Source organism: Polistes fuscatus, unplaced genomic scaffold (assembly GCF_010416935.1).
Source record: "Polistes fuscatus isolate 324 unplaced genomic scaffold, CU_Pfus_HIC Scaffold26, whole genome shotgun sequence".
Lineage (NCBI taxonomy): Eukaryota > Metazoa > Arthropoda > Insecta > Hymenoptera > Vespidae > Polistes > Polistes fuscatus.
In genome coordinates, this window is record NW_025113103.1 from 1,274,344 (window position 1) to 1,291,339 (window position 16,996).

Here is a 16,996-nt window from a genome sequence, read left to right on the forward strand (position 1 = left end):
TCGTTTTACCTTCATACATAGTACAAATGGAAATTGATAAACAAAAAAAAAAACGAAAAAAAAAATATATATATATATATATAAGAAATGAGTTTTAAAACATCTTTAAAAGATCATCGGTCTTTAACAAAAACGTATAATACATTCGTAATATTTACATATTATGTACAATTAAAGTATTTCTTTGCATTTGAATACCTCATGGCACGATATTTACATCAGTTTTAAAATTTCGAAGAACATTCTGTGTCAGAGGTTGAGCAGTTGGTATAGTTCTAGTAGGTTTGCTAGGAGCTGCAAGTAATTTACTCCAAGCTCTGCAAGTTTTACCAGACCAGACCCACATACCCGAGGTGACGCCAATGACCAAAGACAAAAATGGTTTTAGAAGTGCCACTTCGAGTCCTGCGGCTCTGTAAACGGGGCCCGGTGCACAATTTTCGGCTGATCGACAATCGAGAGCAGCGAGAAGTGCGAGCATTCGCCAGCGAGGTTTCGTCGAAGATTCTTGTAAAATACACGTCAAGTTACCAAGTGCTGGCAAGACGTAAAGTAACGCAAAGATTCCAAGACGAGTCATCAGTCTTTCCAATTTCGTTGCGCTACGACCGGCAGAACGAATGGCACGTCTTACGCGAATCAATGCACCACCTGCCACGGCTGCTAAAATGCAACCGAGAAACATCAATATTGCATGTGGTAAAACTTCGTGCCACAAAGCGGATTCATCGGCTATTTGGCAGAGACCGGTAAGCTCGTCTGCAACTATCTGACGAGAAAGTAAACTGCCTGTGAACAAAGGAATAATAGAATATTTATTAGAACGTTTCTCAAACTGACATTATTTTGAAGAATAATCCAAAAATATTACCTCCTGTAATAAAGAGTGGTAATCCCCAAGCAACTGCATGCAGATACGAAGCAATATTGTGCAAAGCTTCGCTGCTCCACTCGTTTTTAGCACTTAGGAACCAACAAACGCACAATATCGTCCACCAAGTGCTACTAGCTAAACTCAGATAATGTTTGATGATCCACCAACACGTACAAGGAATACTTTTTAATCCATCATGAACTGGCACGTAACTCGGTCCATCGATTTGACTAACACAGCTGAGAGTTTCGGTACCAATCGCACCTCTGATGATATAATTCACCGATAATAGGTTGTAACAAAGTGCAAGAAATACAATAGGTCTTTCTGGATAACGGAATCTGGATGGTTCTACCCAGAATGTTAAAAGTGTGAAAAGCGTCGACAAAAAGCAAAGCCATGCCCATCCTATTATCCATCGTTCGGTAAATTTTTTATCCTCGGCACGATAATAAGCGTCGGTACCGCAACGTGGTACGCAAGAAATCTAAAAATTACAAACAATTTAGATACTCAATTCGAAATACGATTGTTCAATGATCCATTTGAAACTTTCTAACTAACCGTTTGTACGTCCGGTGTTTCTACGAAGTGAGGTGGACATTGATGATGATTCTGCAATCCCGTAGACGTTTGTACAGGTTGAATTTGTTCTTGCGTTGGCCATTGCTGTTGAACAGGCGGAACAGGATCGGAAAGTGTTTCTTCGGGTGGTTGAACGCAAAGTGTATTACCTAGAAGATCGAAATAAGAAAAATAATGTTTAAAATCGTCGAAGCTTGATCGAATTAAAAGACTAGTAAGTAAAAGAATTTATATAATAATTACCTCGATCCAAAAATCGATCGCAATCGAGCATATGTGGCCAAGGAAGAGTGAGACTGGTCAGTGCAGGTTCGCATTCTCTTCTAACGGAAAGACAGAGAGATTTGCAAGCTGGTATCTGCATGGCTACATGTTCGGAACATACAGGTGCAAATACTGCGCAGAGAAATAGCCTCAAGTGTTTCGAACAGTTGTAGTGTACCAGAGGCATCAAAGTAGCCAGCTAGAACACAAAATACAAAACAAAATATAAAATAATTCAATTATTCATCGACGAATTGTAAACGTTTGCAAAGTTATCGGCACCACCTCCGAATGAATTTAGAATAAACTTATAGATCTTTTCGTAAAAGATATTAAAGATAACTCTCCAAGAACACGTTAGATAGTTTCATAGAAAATTCCATTTTATATGAGACCCAAAGTTCATTATTTTAAGGTAATTTAATTTAGTAAACATGTTAAACAACCATTGCGTTATCCAGTGCTGTACTAAGTCACGAATCATGTTACAACAAAACCGTATATTATAGGATTCTGTGTTGTAAGAGGTGATTACCTGTATATTAGATATATCTAGTAAAAAAAGAAAACGAAATATTTTCTATAACTCTTAAAGATTAAATTAGATTTTTAGCAGAGAAGAAGAAGAAGAAGAAGAGGATCGAAAGGTTCTCTTTCAAAGCGATCGAGCTTTGAGAGAATCGGGGGGGGATTGGGGGGTTGGGGGGTTGGTTCCTTCTCTTTTTCTCGGGTGTTATGGGTGACCACGTAATTTCACGAGGCTATAATTTGGAAGGGAACATCGTGGAGGTGGAGAGGTAAAGGTAGGAGGAATAGGGAGTAGTATTTTTCCTCTCGACTCGGTGTAATGGAGCAGGGAGCAAGCAAGCAAGCAAGCAAGCAGCTAGAAGGGAGGAGGAGGAGGAGGAGGAGGGTCTCGAACCGATGGGGCCCTTTCTCGAAGTAAAGGGAAGAGAAAACGAAACGTCCATCGAGACTAGAGGCGGGAAGAATGGGCGGGATAATTGCCCGTGATGCCCACCGCTCGTTATATCTCATGGTACCGTCTCTCCTCCGCCCCGTTAGGTGCATTACCCCCTTATTTTCGATCGTCCTAGTCCCCCTCCCCCTCCCCTCCTCCCCCTACTCTTACTTCTTCTTCTTCTTCTTTTTCTTCTTCTTATTTTCGCTCCTCTTATTCAACTTCCCTTAGGGCATTTCCAAAACGCACCCACCCCTTTTCTTCTCTTTCTTCCATTTTTTCGAAATATTTCGAATATCGGGTTAATAAATTATTGCAAAATATTTCAATTGATTAATCAATTAAGTGCATCGTTTGACACGCATATATATCGAATTAAAAAAACTATAGTAACTAAACTTGTTATATACTATAGATGGGGTGGTTAGTTTTCGTTAAAGGAAAGTTCCCCCTCCCTTTCCTCCTCCTTTTTTTCTTCTTCTTATTTTCGTTCCTCTTATTCAACTTCCCTTAGGATTTCCTTGCATTTCCAAAACGCACCCCTTTTCTTCTCTTTCTTCCATTTTTTCGAAATATTTCGAATATCGGGTAAATAAATTATTGTAAAATATTTCAATTGATTAATCAATTAAGTGCATCGTTTGACACGCGTATATATATCGAATAAAAAAACTATAGTAACTAAACTTGTTATATACTATAGATGGGGTGGTTAGTTTTCGTTAAAGGAAAGTTCCCCCTCCCTCTCCCTCTCCTCCTCCTTTTTTCTTCTTCTTATTTTCGTTCCTCTTATTCAACTTCTCTTAGGATTTCCTTGCATTTCCAAAACGCACCCCTTTTCCTCTCTTTCTTCCATTTTTTCGAAATATTTCGAATATCGGCTAAATAAATTATTGCAAAATATTTCAATTGATTAATCAGTTAAGTGCATCGTTTGACACGCGTATATATATCGAATAAAAAAACTATAGTAACTAAACTTATTATATACAATAGAGATGGTGGTTAGGTTTTCGTTAAAAGGAAAGTAAAGAAGGTTTGACCGCGCTAGTTGTTCCCGTTGCACCCTTCGAGTATAATGGGAGTAAAAAACGAGAGAGAGAGAAGGACGTCGGGATTGGAAGATGGATTGCATCGGTCTCGGTGACGGATGCTCGTTCCTGTCACGGTCTAACTCTCTCTCTCTCTCTCTTTTTTTTTCTTTTTTTTTCGATTGGACGATGACAATGACGAAGAGGAAGAGGAGAACGAAGATAAAAAGTTCTTCCTCGTGTGGAACAACGATACACCTAGACTATGTTTCCTTCTTCTTCTCCTTCTTCTTCTTCTTCTTCTTCTTCTGCTTCGGAAGAAGAGAAATCAGCAAAGAAAGAAAGAAAGAAATGAAGGAAGCAAGCAAGCAAGCAAGGAAGACCGGTTTCCGCATGGTGCGGTGCATTCTTCTTCCCTTCCTTCGTTATTTCGCGTTTTTCTCCGAGAATGGCCCGCCGAAGAGAAGAACACACCGTAGGGAATAAGAAAGAAGGGAATATCCACCTTGAAGGGAAAGAAAGGGGTCCCTACTCGCTTGCTTCCTTCCTTGCCTGTTTGCTTCACGTCGATGCTTCTGCTTCTGCTGCTTGCTGGAGGATAGCATTTTAAAAGTGTCTTGACAGACAACCGAGATGGCTTCGCAAAAAAACAAAAAGAAAGAAAGAAAGAGAGAGACCTTCTCTCGGAGACAACGAAGGACTTTTGCGAGTTACGTAGCCAGTATATTAGTAGTGGTAAGATGTAGTCCGCTTCTTCTTCTTCTTCTTCTTCTTCTACTCCTTTTCATCATCCTTCTCTCTTCTCTCTTTTATTTTCTTCTTTTTGCTTCTTCTTGCTTCGTACTTGCACGATTCGAGCAGCGGCTTCCTCTTTTCTTTCCTCCTCCTCCCCCTCCCCTCCCCCTCCTCCACTTCTCTCCTCCTCATTTTACCCTTTCGTTTCCCCTTCTCCTGAGAGAGCTCCTTCAACAGCCTCGGGTCGTTCCTCTCGTTCGGATCGGTGTTCAGCTTTTATAGCCGCGTGCTTTGCCTTGCCTTGCCTTGCGTTGCATCGCATCGCATCGCATCGCATTGCATCGCATTGCATTGCATTGCATTGGCTTGACTTCGATATTCTTCCAAGTACGCAGGATATGTTGTTGTTCTACGCAAGTGTATTTTGTCCTTTTGGTGTATTTTTGAAATTTGAATATAGGGGTTACCTTTGTACAACACGGTTTTGTTATAACGCGGTTCATAAAAATGTTTATTAAATGATTTTTATTAGGAGGGATAGAATTGTCGTTTAGATTCCCATTAAATGTCAAAGATATCCAAGTACAATCCACGTGCTTCGTTTTCGTCTGTTCGTCCTTTTATTCGTTTCTTTTTCTCTCACTCTTTGAGTGAGTGTGGTGCCGGGTAGGGGGAACCCCGCGCAGCTGGAGATTTGAACGCAACGACAAGAGATATCAATTGTTATTATTCCTTCGTGTAATATACATACTCACGCTCGTATTATTAAATATTATTTTTATTTATCATCATCGTTTAAGAGTGAATTGATTTTTCATCTTAATTATATAACGTTGAGAATAAATTTTTACAAGGAAATTAATTGAATGAAACAAACAAAATTTATGAATCAAAAGTTCGGTGTATTTATTGTCTCGTAAACTGTATAAATGAATTGTTTTTTTCTGTTTTTATTTTTCTATGAAATTTCGTTCACCCTAATACGTCATTTTATGTACGCGAGTGTTGCTGAGAATGAATTTTTACAAGGAAATTAATTGAATGAAACAAACAAAATTACGATGAATCAAAAGTTACGTGTATTGTCTTGTAAACTGTATAAATGGATTGTTTTTTTCTTTTTATTTTCTATGAAATTTCATTCACTTTAATACTACGTCATTTTATGTACGCGAGTGTTGCTGAGAATGAATTTTTACAAGAAAATTAATTGAATGAAACAAACAAAATTACGATGAATCAAAAGTTACGTGTATTGTCTTGTAAACTGTATAAATGAATTATTTTTTTCTGTTTTTATTTTTCTATGAAATTTCTTTCACTTTAATACTACGTCATTTTATGTACGCGAGTGTTGCTGAGAATGAATTTTTACAAGGAAATTAATTGAATGAAACAAACAAAATTAGGATTAATCAAAAGTTCGGTGTATTTATTGTCTCGTAAACTGTATAAATGGATTGTTTTTTTCTGTTTTTATTTTTTCTATGAAATTTCATTCACTTTAATACTACGTCATTATATGTACGCGAGTGTTGCTGAGAATGAATTTTTACAAAGAAATTAATTGAATGAAACAAACAAAATTTATGAATCAAAAGTTCGGTGTATTTATTGTCTCGTAAACTGTATAAATGAATTGTTTTTTCTGTTTCTATTTTTTCTATAAAATTTCATTCACTTTAATACGTCATTTTATGTACGCGAGTGTTGCTCAATCACACATACACACACACGTGCACACGTGTATGTACTGGGTAATTTGTAACAACGATGCATTTTATTCTTTTGTTGGCGTCCTTCGCAACCCACTAAAAAGATCGTCTTTAATTTATCCACGATGCGTCCCGTCGCGTTTCATCCACGCTTCTGTGATCATTCGTTCGTTCATTCGTTCATTCGTTCGTCCTCGAGACTGCTCTCAACGCGTTCATTAACCTTTCATTTGTGCAATTTTTTAATTCTATTGTTCAAGAAGAAAAGGGACAACGAGTTACTCAACTAAAGGGGGATGCTTGTTAAAATTTTACTAGCTTAGATTTACGATTGATGATCACCAAGCAAATTAATTATTTAAATTAGTAATTAGTTTAAAAATCAATTATTTTGTTGCTTTTTGAAAAAGTTCTACTAATTTATATTATTAATATTCTATTAATTAGTTCTATTAATTAATTTTATTAATTATATTACCTAGCTAGCTCCCCTCCCCTCCCCCCACCCTTCGCCACAGGTTCTAGAAAATTTTTTACGCGATAAAACATTATCGTTTATTATTAAAAAATTTTATTATTAAAAATTATGATTAAAAACATATCGTTTATTATTAAAAGAAAAGAGAGAGAGGGAAAAGAAAAGAACAGAACTAATTAAATCAAGTTCCCAAATTAATTAATAACGCGATATCGAAGTAAAGTTTTGAGTTTAGAAAAAAAAATTTTAGAAAAAAAAAGCATCTGTGTGTGTTGTGTGTGTGGGGGGGGTTCTTCTCGGTGTGGTGATGAGCTATCTCGATCGGCGATCATCAAAGGGGGCCCCCCTCCATATCCTCTGCGATATCCGATCGTCTTAATGCGCTTTTCATGTCTGACATCGAGCTCGCGAGATACGCGGCTAACGCGAATAAACTTTTATATCGTTGCACTTCCCCTATCTTTTCTTTTTATTATTTGTTTCTTTTCAATCGTCGGTCGGGACTGGATGAACTGGAGGAAATAATTTAACCCTTTGAGTCAAGAAATTTTAGAAAATAAAAAAGAAGTTCCCCCACCCACCACCACCACCACCACCACCCCCCTCCCCGTAATACGTCAATAAATTCCAAACGATTTGTAATTAAGAAAACAAAATGTAATTTTATATGGGTGAATAATTCTTCATTCGTATTTTTAAATGATAAATAAATAATATAATATAATTTATTTATCATTTAAAAATATTATTTGTAATATTTTAATTATATTATTATTTATTATATTATTATTTTAATTATATTATTATTTAATTATATTATTATTTTAATTATATTATTTATAATATAAATGATATATAAATAAAATAATAATCCTACTGTCCTAGAAAATTGTAGGGAAGGGGGAGGAGGAATTCGAGTTTTAATCGTAAAATTTATAATTGGAGTCCTCGAAAGTTCGTCTTTTTTTTTTCTTAAATATTAAAAGGATACCGACGAACGAATGCACGCGAAGGAATTCGATATTATATCTCTCGGCGAATGAGAGAAGATGGGAATGGGGAATGATGGTAGTCGGGGGATGGGGATGGGATGGGGATGGGGTGGGGTGGGTGGTGGTGGTGGGGGGCGAGTTGGCGCAAAACGATGTCCATGAATATAGCTGGTGGTAACGGCGTTTATCGCGAAGCCGGCTGGCTTATCGTGAAAATGATTTACAGAGACGCTAAGACGCGACGCGAGTAAAAGGCTGAAGTAGTCGGCTTCCCTTTGATCTTATCGACAGGACTATAAAAGCCACCTGCGTCGTAGAAACACATACACACGTATATGGATTTTCTACCTCTCTCTTTCTCTCTCTCTTACACATCAGGGTTTGAACGTGTTGCTATCTACACCAGAGCAAAGCCCCCTAACTTCGTGCCATAGATTCGTTAATCTGACCGATTGCGACATCGTGCTCTAATCATTTTATTTCTTTCTTTTTTTTTTACAAATCTTTTATAAAGATAGATAAATGTTAACGCGTTATTATTATTATTATTATTATTGTTTTAATAGCTCAGCACGTTTACAGATGTCAAACGTTTTTCAGGGATTGGCAATTATTTTTTGAAGAATTATATTGTTTCTCAATAAGTAATATATTTAATGGAACGCAAATTTAATATATAAATATGAAAATGAAAGTAAAGATTAATTAAGAAACACTCACGCCACGTTCAGCTTGCAACTGATCCTCGTGTCCCATAAAATTCGGCATTGCGGTAAGATTGTAACGCAATCCATGGCAAAATGAAACGTTTAATCTTTCGCATTTCTTATTCTGTCCAGTTTGACCAGCGTGATTAATGCCCCACGATTTTGCGAGGCCAAAAATTGCCAATAACAAGGAGATCTGTCTCCAAAGATATTTCATTATCCTTTTATCTTCTTAGGATTCGTAAGAAAATATATTCTTATATCGTAAATCACACAGAGAGATGACTTCTTCTTCTTCTTCTTCTTCTTCTCTTGAAATAATATTTCAATCTCACGTTACACAAGAACAATGTCGATGATTCATTTTAAATTCAAATTCGGCGCGCTCCTTCTCGAAAATTTGAATGAAATTCGAAAAAATCATTGATTCTTCTTCGATCGAGATAATATTCCTTGACGTAAAATTAAATCACCTTTGTCTCATAACAAAAGAAATAATAATTATAATATTATATAGTATATAAAAAAGTAACACGTTGATAGATAAAATATATCGCGCGTCGCAAGGAATCGAACCGAACAGTCGAGCGTCGATACTCGAACTGGTTGAATTCACAACAAACTCTCGTGCATTGTCGGAACAGCTCGGACCGTTCGTCAAACGCTGCCCCACTCCGTTCGTTGATACTCGGCAACGTTCGGTCGTGCTCGGCAACGCGAGACTGGGCCTATAATAGAACTCGTGGGATTCACAACAAACTCTCGTGCATCGTCGGAACAGCTCGGACCGTTCGTTAAACGCCTCCCCACTCCGCTCGTTTTATATTCGGCAACGTTCGGTCATACTCGGCAATATGAGATTGGGCCTTTCTATATACGTATACTTAACTACATGCTATAGGCATCAGATCACATACCTGGGTCGGCTTTCCTCTTTCAAACATCTCTTTGCTTCTTCTCTTTCTCTATTTTATTTATTTCTTTTTTCTTCTTGCTAAAGGATTCTTTTCCCTTTTCCACGCCTCGCCTCGACCCTTACGGCTACACGAGTACCTATTATTTTGGCTCTACCGCCGCTAGTCATCGAACCAATCCCACAAGCACAATTAGGAACAAAGGGAAAAAGGAGAGGGGATTTACGAACGAAGTACGTCCCGTACTAATCCCCGTAGCAATGAATTTCAATCCGAATTCCCGGAAACGGTTACGTCGATGCTTTGTGACATGAACGGGATGAACAGGTATATATATATATATATATATACATATAAATATCTATGTATTCAAAGAATGCTTTTATTTTCCTTTCTTTTCTAACAGGATGATCGGTCGAACAACTTTGAATACTGTTTTTTTTTTTTTTCTATTTTTAAATCATCCAGATTAGGAAGAAATCTTGAAATCCCTCGTTCCGCTTAACTTCCTCGTTCTCTCTTCTCAGTTTCTTTTTTTAACTGAGAGACAAGAATAACTCTTACCGAGGTGAAAGATAAAACGTTGAAGAAATAATCGATTCCACGAAATACACAGACAGTTTTCTAAGGCCTCACAAAGTGGTATTATAATAACGTATTATAGATCGGTAGGAATATTATATAGAAGCTTTTTTTTACAAAGTAGATTTTGATTAGCCCAACTGACCATGGGATGTGGGATTCATATTTCCCCCCGCAAACTGGAGGAAGGGTGCCCTTTGTTTTTTTCTTCATTGTTCTTTCGCCCTTCTCTCAGTTCGCCACTTCTCAGTTTTTTTACTTTCTTTTCATGATACCGACTCTTACTATCTCTCTCCCTCCAACAGGGACCCTCCTCCAGTATCCACGGCCAACAACCCTTTTGTATGATTTCATTACTGCATTACAATGGACTTTAAGCCTTTGCCGTTCGAGCACCGAAATACTAATTTTCTACGCCACCATTATTCGTTGCTTTACCAATAATATATTTTTTTATAACTTATTTCGTGTATCCTTTAAAACATACGTGTCTATCTTTACTAATCGTATCTCAGATATTTCATATTCAGATAGTTTTCTTCATACAACACGGTTTTGTTCTAACAAATATATTTACATATAAATATATAAAAAAATAATACATTTGTTAAACATTTGTAAACATGTAATAGTGTATTCTAATATATATATATATGATTATTATTTCATATAGATACATTAATTTATTTTCTAAGAATTTCAATAGAAAATAACCGAAGCAAATTAACTTTAAGAAATTGATATTTATTAAAATTCAGAAAAAATAGATAATATACACCCCGGTTTTTTTAAATCGTCGATAGAAAGGAAGAATCGAGTATGGTACGGAATGCATTTAAGGTATAAGAGAAACATAATTAGTACTTTCGCGTTTAAAAGAAAATGAGAGTCTTCGTTTCGGATTACATCAAAGAAAAGCATGGGGGACGACACGACCTGTCTCACCGGTTTCTTTATTTTTCTGGCTTTGAAAGCTCCCCGGGACCGCTTGGAAGCTCTATCGTTGTTATTCCCTTTGGTCGTCCTTCGATGGGCGTAACAGACCGTTGCGACTGGCCCCGACAGACATGAAAAGAGGCCCCGAGCACACGCGGCTCCGAGTATGGGGTCGAGAAACTTGAAAATCGTGTTAATGCGGTGGAACCCGGCCCGTAACGAAGATCTTCAATAAACCCCGCACTCTCATACTTTTTCCTCCTGACTCCGGTTTTTTTTTTTCATTTTATATTCTTGCGGTCTTTTTTTATTCTTCTTTTTTTCTTTTTTTTTTTCTTTTATTCTAATCGAGCGCGTGCTTCTCTTCGGGTTAATCATTAAATGATACGGTAGCTAATATTTGTATGGGTAATTATGATAATGGACAAAATCATTCAATATATTTTTTTTATTTTAAATAATATTATAAAGTTTCATAATTTATAATATGATTTATCTAATAAGATAAATAATTGATTAAATAAATCATAAGATCATCTCACGCAAGTTCTTTTTGTATTCTCAATTTTGTCTTATCGTTAATCCCCATTGTCATAATTATCGATAGATTTAATAAAATAATTGATACGGGAGTGAAGGGGGGGGATACATATAAATTATTGCCGGACTTCCTTTTAGATTGTTGTTCTCTCTTTAATCAAACCTAGACGCGCTTGTACATCACGACGTATTAAATTCACATCGAAGAAGGGAAAGTTAATGTACGTTAATGTTCCTTCTTGTAAAAGATAATGATCGATGATACACCATAATATCGCGTCCGCATTTCACCGTCTACGTTTCTTGGCGGCCACCAACGGTATTATCAAATGCGATTATAAATCCATTTCCTCCCATAAGGGCGTATACCTAAGTGTGCACTTTTAATGCACTTTATATACCACCATATATATATATATATATATTGTCCACCATATATATATATATATATATATTTGTCCACCATATATATAAAATTTCATATATACCACCATATATATATATTGTTCACCATATATATAAAATTTCATATATACCACCATATATATAAAATTTCACATAACCACCATATATATATATATATTGTATTGTATTGTATTGTATTGTAATATATATATATATATATATTGTTCACCATATATATAAAATTTCGTATATACCACCATATATTGTCCACCATACATATAAAATTTCGTATATACCACCACATATATATATATATTGTCCACCATATATATAAAATTTCACATATACCACCACATATATATATATTGTCCACCATATATATAAAATTTCGTATATACCATCATATATTGTCCACCATACATATAAAATTTCGTATATACCACCATATATATATTTTGTCTTTTTTTTTCTTTCTCTTTCTCTTTCTCCCCTTCTGCTCCCCTTTTTTACGAATAAAAAGGAAAAACAAAAAAGATAGGAACGAATCGATATGATTCATGGTGGGTAGCAGCAGCAATGTTTCATGCATCTCTCTTTCTCTCTCTGTGCACTCGACCGGTCGCGTCTGAAAAGATTTACGGCACTGTCTTCCTCCGGGGACCGGGGGGGATGAGAAAATGTTGCATACGAGATCTTAATGAACTCCTGCGTCGGCTATTATTTCGAAATAATTGTTATCTCCCTATATATATATAAGAACAACTGTCGTTAATTTCTGGTATAGGTAGTTTATATAAACGAATTAAATGAAAATTTTATTTACAAATTGCCCGGCGCGGTTATACGTGTAAAATAACGTAATGTTGGTTTGCAAATTATATTAAGAAAACAATAAAAACATTTTAATTATTATATTATTTAATTTAATTCTTTTAAATTATTAAATTATTTAATTTAATTATTTTAAATTATTAAATATATAATTTATTATTAGAATTTGGTTATAAATAATATCATAAATCAATGGAAACAATCGTATTAATAATAAACTATTTCTATATTATAATATGTAACTATAACTAAACTATATATGTGAGATTCTTTGAGGGGGCCTCTTCTCACATCGGGGGCCTCATCAACGTCGATTTGATTCGTCGTTCATGAATGAAAGAATGGACGCAACGATGAGAGGTAGAAACAATAGACGGTAGAAGAAATGGCCGTGGCCAATAGTAGCCACGCGAAAGAAAAAAAAAGAAAAATGGAGAAACAAAAGAAAGATGGATGTGAAGAGATCCATCGGCGGTTCCTCCTTGGAGAAGAACGTGCCTTGGATATTTCGAACAAACCCAAGCTACTTTTCTGCATTTATTAAACCGTCCTGTAGAAAAACTTGTATCAAGTTGCCCGATTCCTATGCTAAGGTTATAATTTACTTTTTAATATACTTCGACGATGTGTGTATGGAAAAAGTAAAGAAAAATTGTCTTTAAAACGTTTACCTGTTTAAAAAGAAGAAAAAGGGTGTCTCTTTATTTAGGTAGAATCAATTTAACACTAAACCATTAACCTAACCTCAAATGACAATTACGTCCTGTAATTTGCAAAGATGTGATAATTTGTAAAAAACAATTTCGATGGAAACGTATTTCTAAATAAAATAAGATACGTTGTTCACTGTTGAAGAAATTTCTATATAAAAATATCTGTTTTTTTCTAAAGCGGTCATTTGACCATTCACGGTAAGAATAAGATATATATTAAATCTCGAATAGGTTAAGTTTTTAAACAAAGTTTCTTTTTAACGATAATCCCCGTATAATTATGTTCCACGTATATAGCGGAATCTCTCTGTCGCATATTTCTTTGATTTCGATCCTTTCAACGTATAACAAAAGAAACGAAAAAGAGAAATGATCCCTGATGCTAAAGGAAAGGAAAGACACGAGTTTAAAGGGGGAATAAAAGAAGAAAAGGTGGAAGAGATTGTGGAAAGGGCCCTAACGTCGAAGAAGATGACCACGACGACGACGACGACGACTAACATAAGAACTCGTCCCCGTTCGTTCCCTCGAACGATCCCAGTGAATCGAATCGTGATTTCCAAGCGACAGACGTAGAAAAAGTTTCAAATCTTGGCGTGTCTTCTTGGGAACGGTGCGGTGGCCGGCCAATCTTTCTCGGTTCTTTAGGTGCTTTCTCAAACTCCCAACAAATGCCTCGTGTATCCTCTCGCTTTTTACTTTCACTCGAGCATTGCGAATTTTCTACTCAAAGAACCGGGCCCGATGATGACGAAGGTTAACGTACCAAAATTTTAACATTATGACGATATACACATTGGTATCGTGCTCAAAAAAATTGAGCTAACGTTGCTGACACTACTGTGGCGTGTCATGTTCAAAACTATCAAACGATATTTGTTCAGTGAGATTCGTTACATTGAAAATATGAATTATTTTATTTATTATTGTTTTCCTACTTCTTTTATATATATTTTCATTGAAAAACGTATAGATATTTTGCCCGTATATTTAATATAAATGTAAACTCGTAATCATACTTTTTCAAATATATTCCATACATTTTCATTCGAATCATCGTCTGAAAACAGAGAAAAAGATAGAAAGAGGGTCGCATCGTTTACGGTAAGATTATAATCGCTGTGAATTTCTTCGTGAAAAGGAAGTCAAGAAGAAGAAGAAGAAGATAAAGATGAAAAGAAGAAGAAGAAGAAGAAGATCGGCGAAAGGGGTTTTAGTCCCCAGCAAGAGCAGAGCGTCCGAGCAATGAAGATCGCGAGCAAAAAGCGGGGAATTCCCGCGTCCGGTGCTCCGCTTGGCCGGACGGCACATGCGCAGCTAATTACAGTTCCCTTTGATGATTTGCCGCTGCCGCCACGGCAAATGCTTGCTGTTGCAGTTGCCTTCAGGACCCTCGATCGCCCACCAACCAACCAACCAACCATTCTTAGCCCTTGGGTTTCCTCTTCAAAGTTTCATCCTCACCGCAATTTTATGCCTTCGAACACATATGCATATATATATATATACTTGGTGATTCGAATATGACTATAGTTGTCATTTGTTTATAAAAAAGAAACTTGTCCTTTTCATCAAATCTCTTTTTCTCTCTTTTTCTTCTTTTTATCAATAAGAGAATATAACAATCAATTATCAGCTGGAATAATTGAATAAAAGATTTCGTTAGAGAAGATAGAAAATGATGATGAAAGAAAGAACCAATGAACATCCGGGAAAGGAGTAGTGGGGAGGTGGCGGGGAGGTGGTGGGGAGGTGGTAGGGGAGTGGGGGACTATTCATTAAAAGTGCCGAAGGCGGCGAACGATTGCTTATAGCTTATAGCCTCTACTTGAAGCCTGCGCATTAAATCCATGTTATTACTGGCTATTACCGGAGTAATGAGAGGCTCCCTTGCACCATTTACGTATCCGCCAGTATCTCTCTTCTCTCTCACCAACTCTTCCCTTCTGTCTGGCAAACCCTACATATCTCTCTCCTCCCGTTTCAAATGAAATCCCGTTTTCTTCTCTCCGATATTTGATCTCATCTGTAGCAACTTTGACACCTATCCGTAAGCTTGCAAACTCGAAACCCGTGTATCTTCGTATTCCAATCTTATTTACCTCTTTTTAGCTTTAACATTTATTATTATTATTATTATTATTATTAAATGTGTGATTTTATTATTTAATAATTTATTATATGATATAATATTAGTGATATTATATGTATTTTATTATTGATATTATATAGTGATTTGATTTATTGTTTATTGTTTACAATTAATTGTATTATTGTATATATGTAATTGTAATGTATTACATATTGATATATATAGTGATTTGATTTATTGTTTATTGTTTACAGTTAATTGTATTATTGTATATACGTAATTGTAATGTATTACATATTGATATTATATAGTGATTTGATTATTGTTTATTGTTTACAGTTAATTGTATTATTGTATATGTAATTGTAATGTATTACATATTGATATTATACAGTGATTTGATTTATTGTTTATTGTTTACAGTTAATTGTATTATTGTATATATGTAATTGTAATGTATTACATATTGATATTATATAGTGATTTGATTTATTGTTTATTGTTTACAGTTAATTGTATTATTGTATATATGTAATTGTAATGTATTACATATTGATATTATATTGTGATTTGATTTATTGTTTATTGTTTACAGTTAATTGTATTATTGTATATATGTAATTTTAATGTATTACATATTGATATTATATAGTGATTTGATTTATTGTTTATTGTTTACAGTTAATTGTATTATTGTATATGTAATTGTAATGTATTACATATTGATAATATAGTGATTTGATTTATTGTTTATTGTTTACAGTTAATTGTATTATTGTATATATGTAATTGTAATGTATTACATATTGATATTATATAGTGATTTGATTTATTGTTTATTGTTTACAGTTAATTGTATTATTGTATATATGTAATTGTAATGTATTACATATTGATATTATATAGTGATTTGATTTATTGTTTATTGTTTACAGTTAATTGTATTATTGTATATATGTAATTGTAATGTATTACATATTGATATTATATAGTGATTTGATTTATTGTTTATTGTTTACAGTTAATTGTATTATTGTATATACGTAATTGTAATGTATTACATATTGATATTATATAGTGATTTGATTTATTGTTTACAGTTAATTGTATTATTGTATATATGTAACTGTAATGTATTACATATTGATATTATATAGTGATTTGATTTATTGTTTATTGTTTACAGTTAATTGTATTATTGTATATATATGTAATTGTAATGTATTATATATGTAAATTGTATTATTTACAGTTAATTGATATTAAGTGATATTACTTTTATAAGACAATATTCAATCTGTTGGTTTTGAATTTATATAACGTTCTTTTATATATATATATATATATTTATTTATTTCAAAGTAGAGATATGTATGTGGATTATTACAAAGTTTATTACATCTTCAAAGGCCAGAAGCAGCATTTCTTAAGTTCAAAAGGGGTAGCGCAAGATCTGGTAGGATCAAATTAAAGGGAATGATTTCCTTCCCCACCAGTTGCCCATTTGGAAGTATGGATAATGTAGATGCTATATAAGTAGGTGGCTATATTTGAAGGGCTCGAAAGAGGTTCTCCTTCCAAGAATCATCTTATCTCTTTTCCTATATCTGTTATCCTTTTTTTTTCTTCTTCTTTCTTTTA

At 34.7% G+C, this 16,996-nt stretch overlaps 1 protein-coding gene across 1 annotated transcript; it reads right to left on the reverse strand.

Moving 5' to 3' along the window:
• Positions 1 to 104: 104 nt before the first annotated feature.
• On the reverse strand, positions 105 to 8,467 carry LOC122518776 (frizzled-10-like). Its single transcript, XM_043637869.1, has 5 exons — positions 8,356 to 8,467; positions 1,703 to 1,922; positions 1,439 to 1,608; positions 872 to 1,361; positions 105 to 789 (listed from the first exon to the last, which is right to left on the reverse strand). Exons 1-5 carry the CDS (start codon positions 8,401 to 8,403, stop codon positions 200 to 202), a joined length of 1,518 nt encoding a protein of 505 aa, XP_043493804.1. The 5' UTR covers positions 8,404 to 8,467; the 3' UTR covers positions 105 to 199.
• Positions 8,468 to 16,996: the final 8,529 nt, after the last annotated feature.

Bases quoted from the DNA above. Each gene is read 5' to 3' on its own strand.
- LOC122518776 (XM_043637869.1), bottom strand. From the start codon at position 8,403: ATGCCGAATTTTATGGGACACGAGGATCAGTTGCAAGCTGAACGTGGC. The intron at 1,923-8,355 runs GTGAGTGTTTCT...TTTGTGTTCTAG, and splicing joins AGTTGCAAGCTGAACGTGGC to CTGGCTACTTTGATGCCTCT. The intron at 1,362-1,438 runs GTTAGTTAGAAA...TGTAATTTTTAG, and splicing joins AAACACCGGACGTACAAACG to ATTTCTTGCGTACCACGTTG.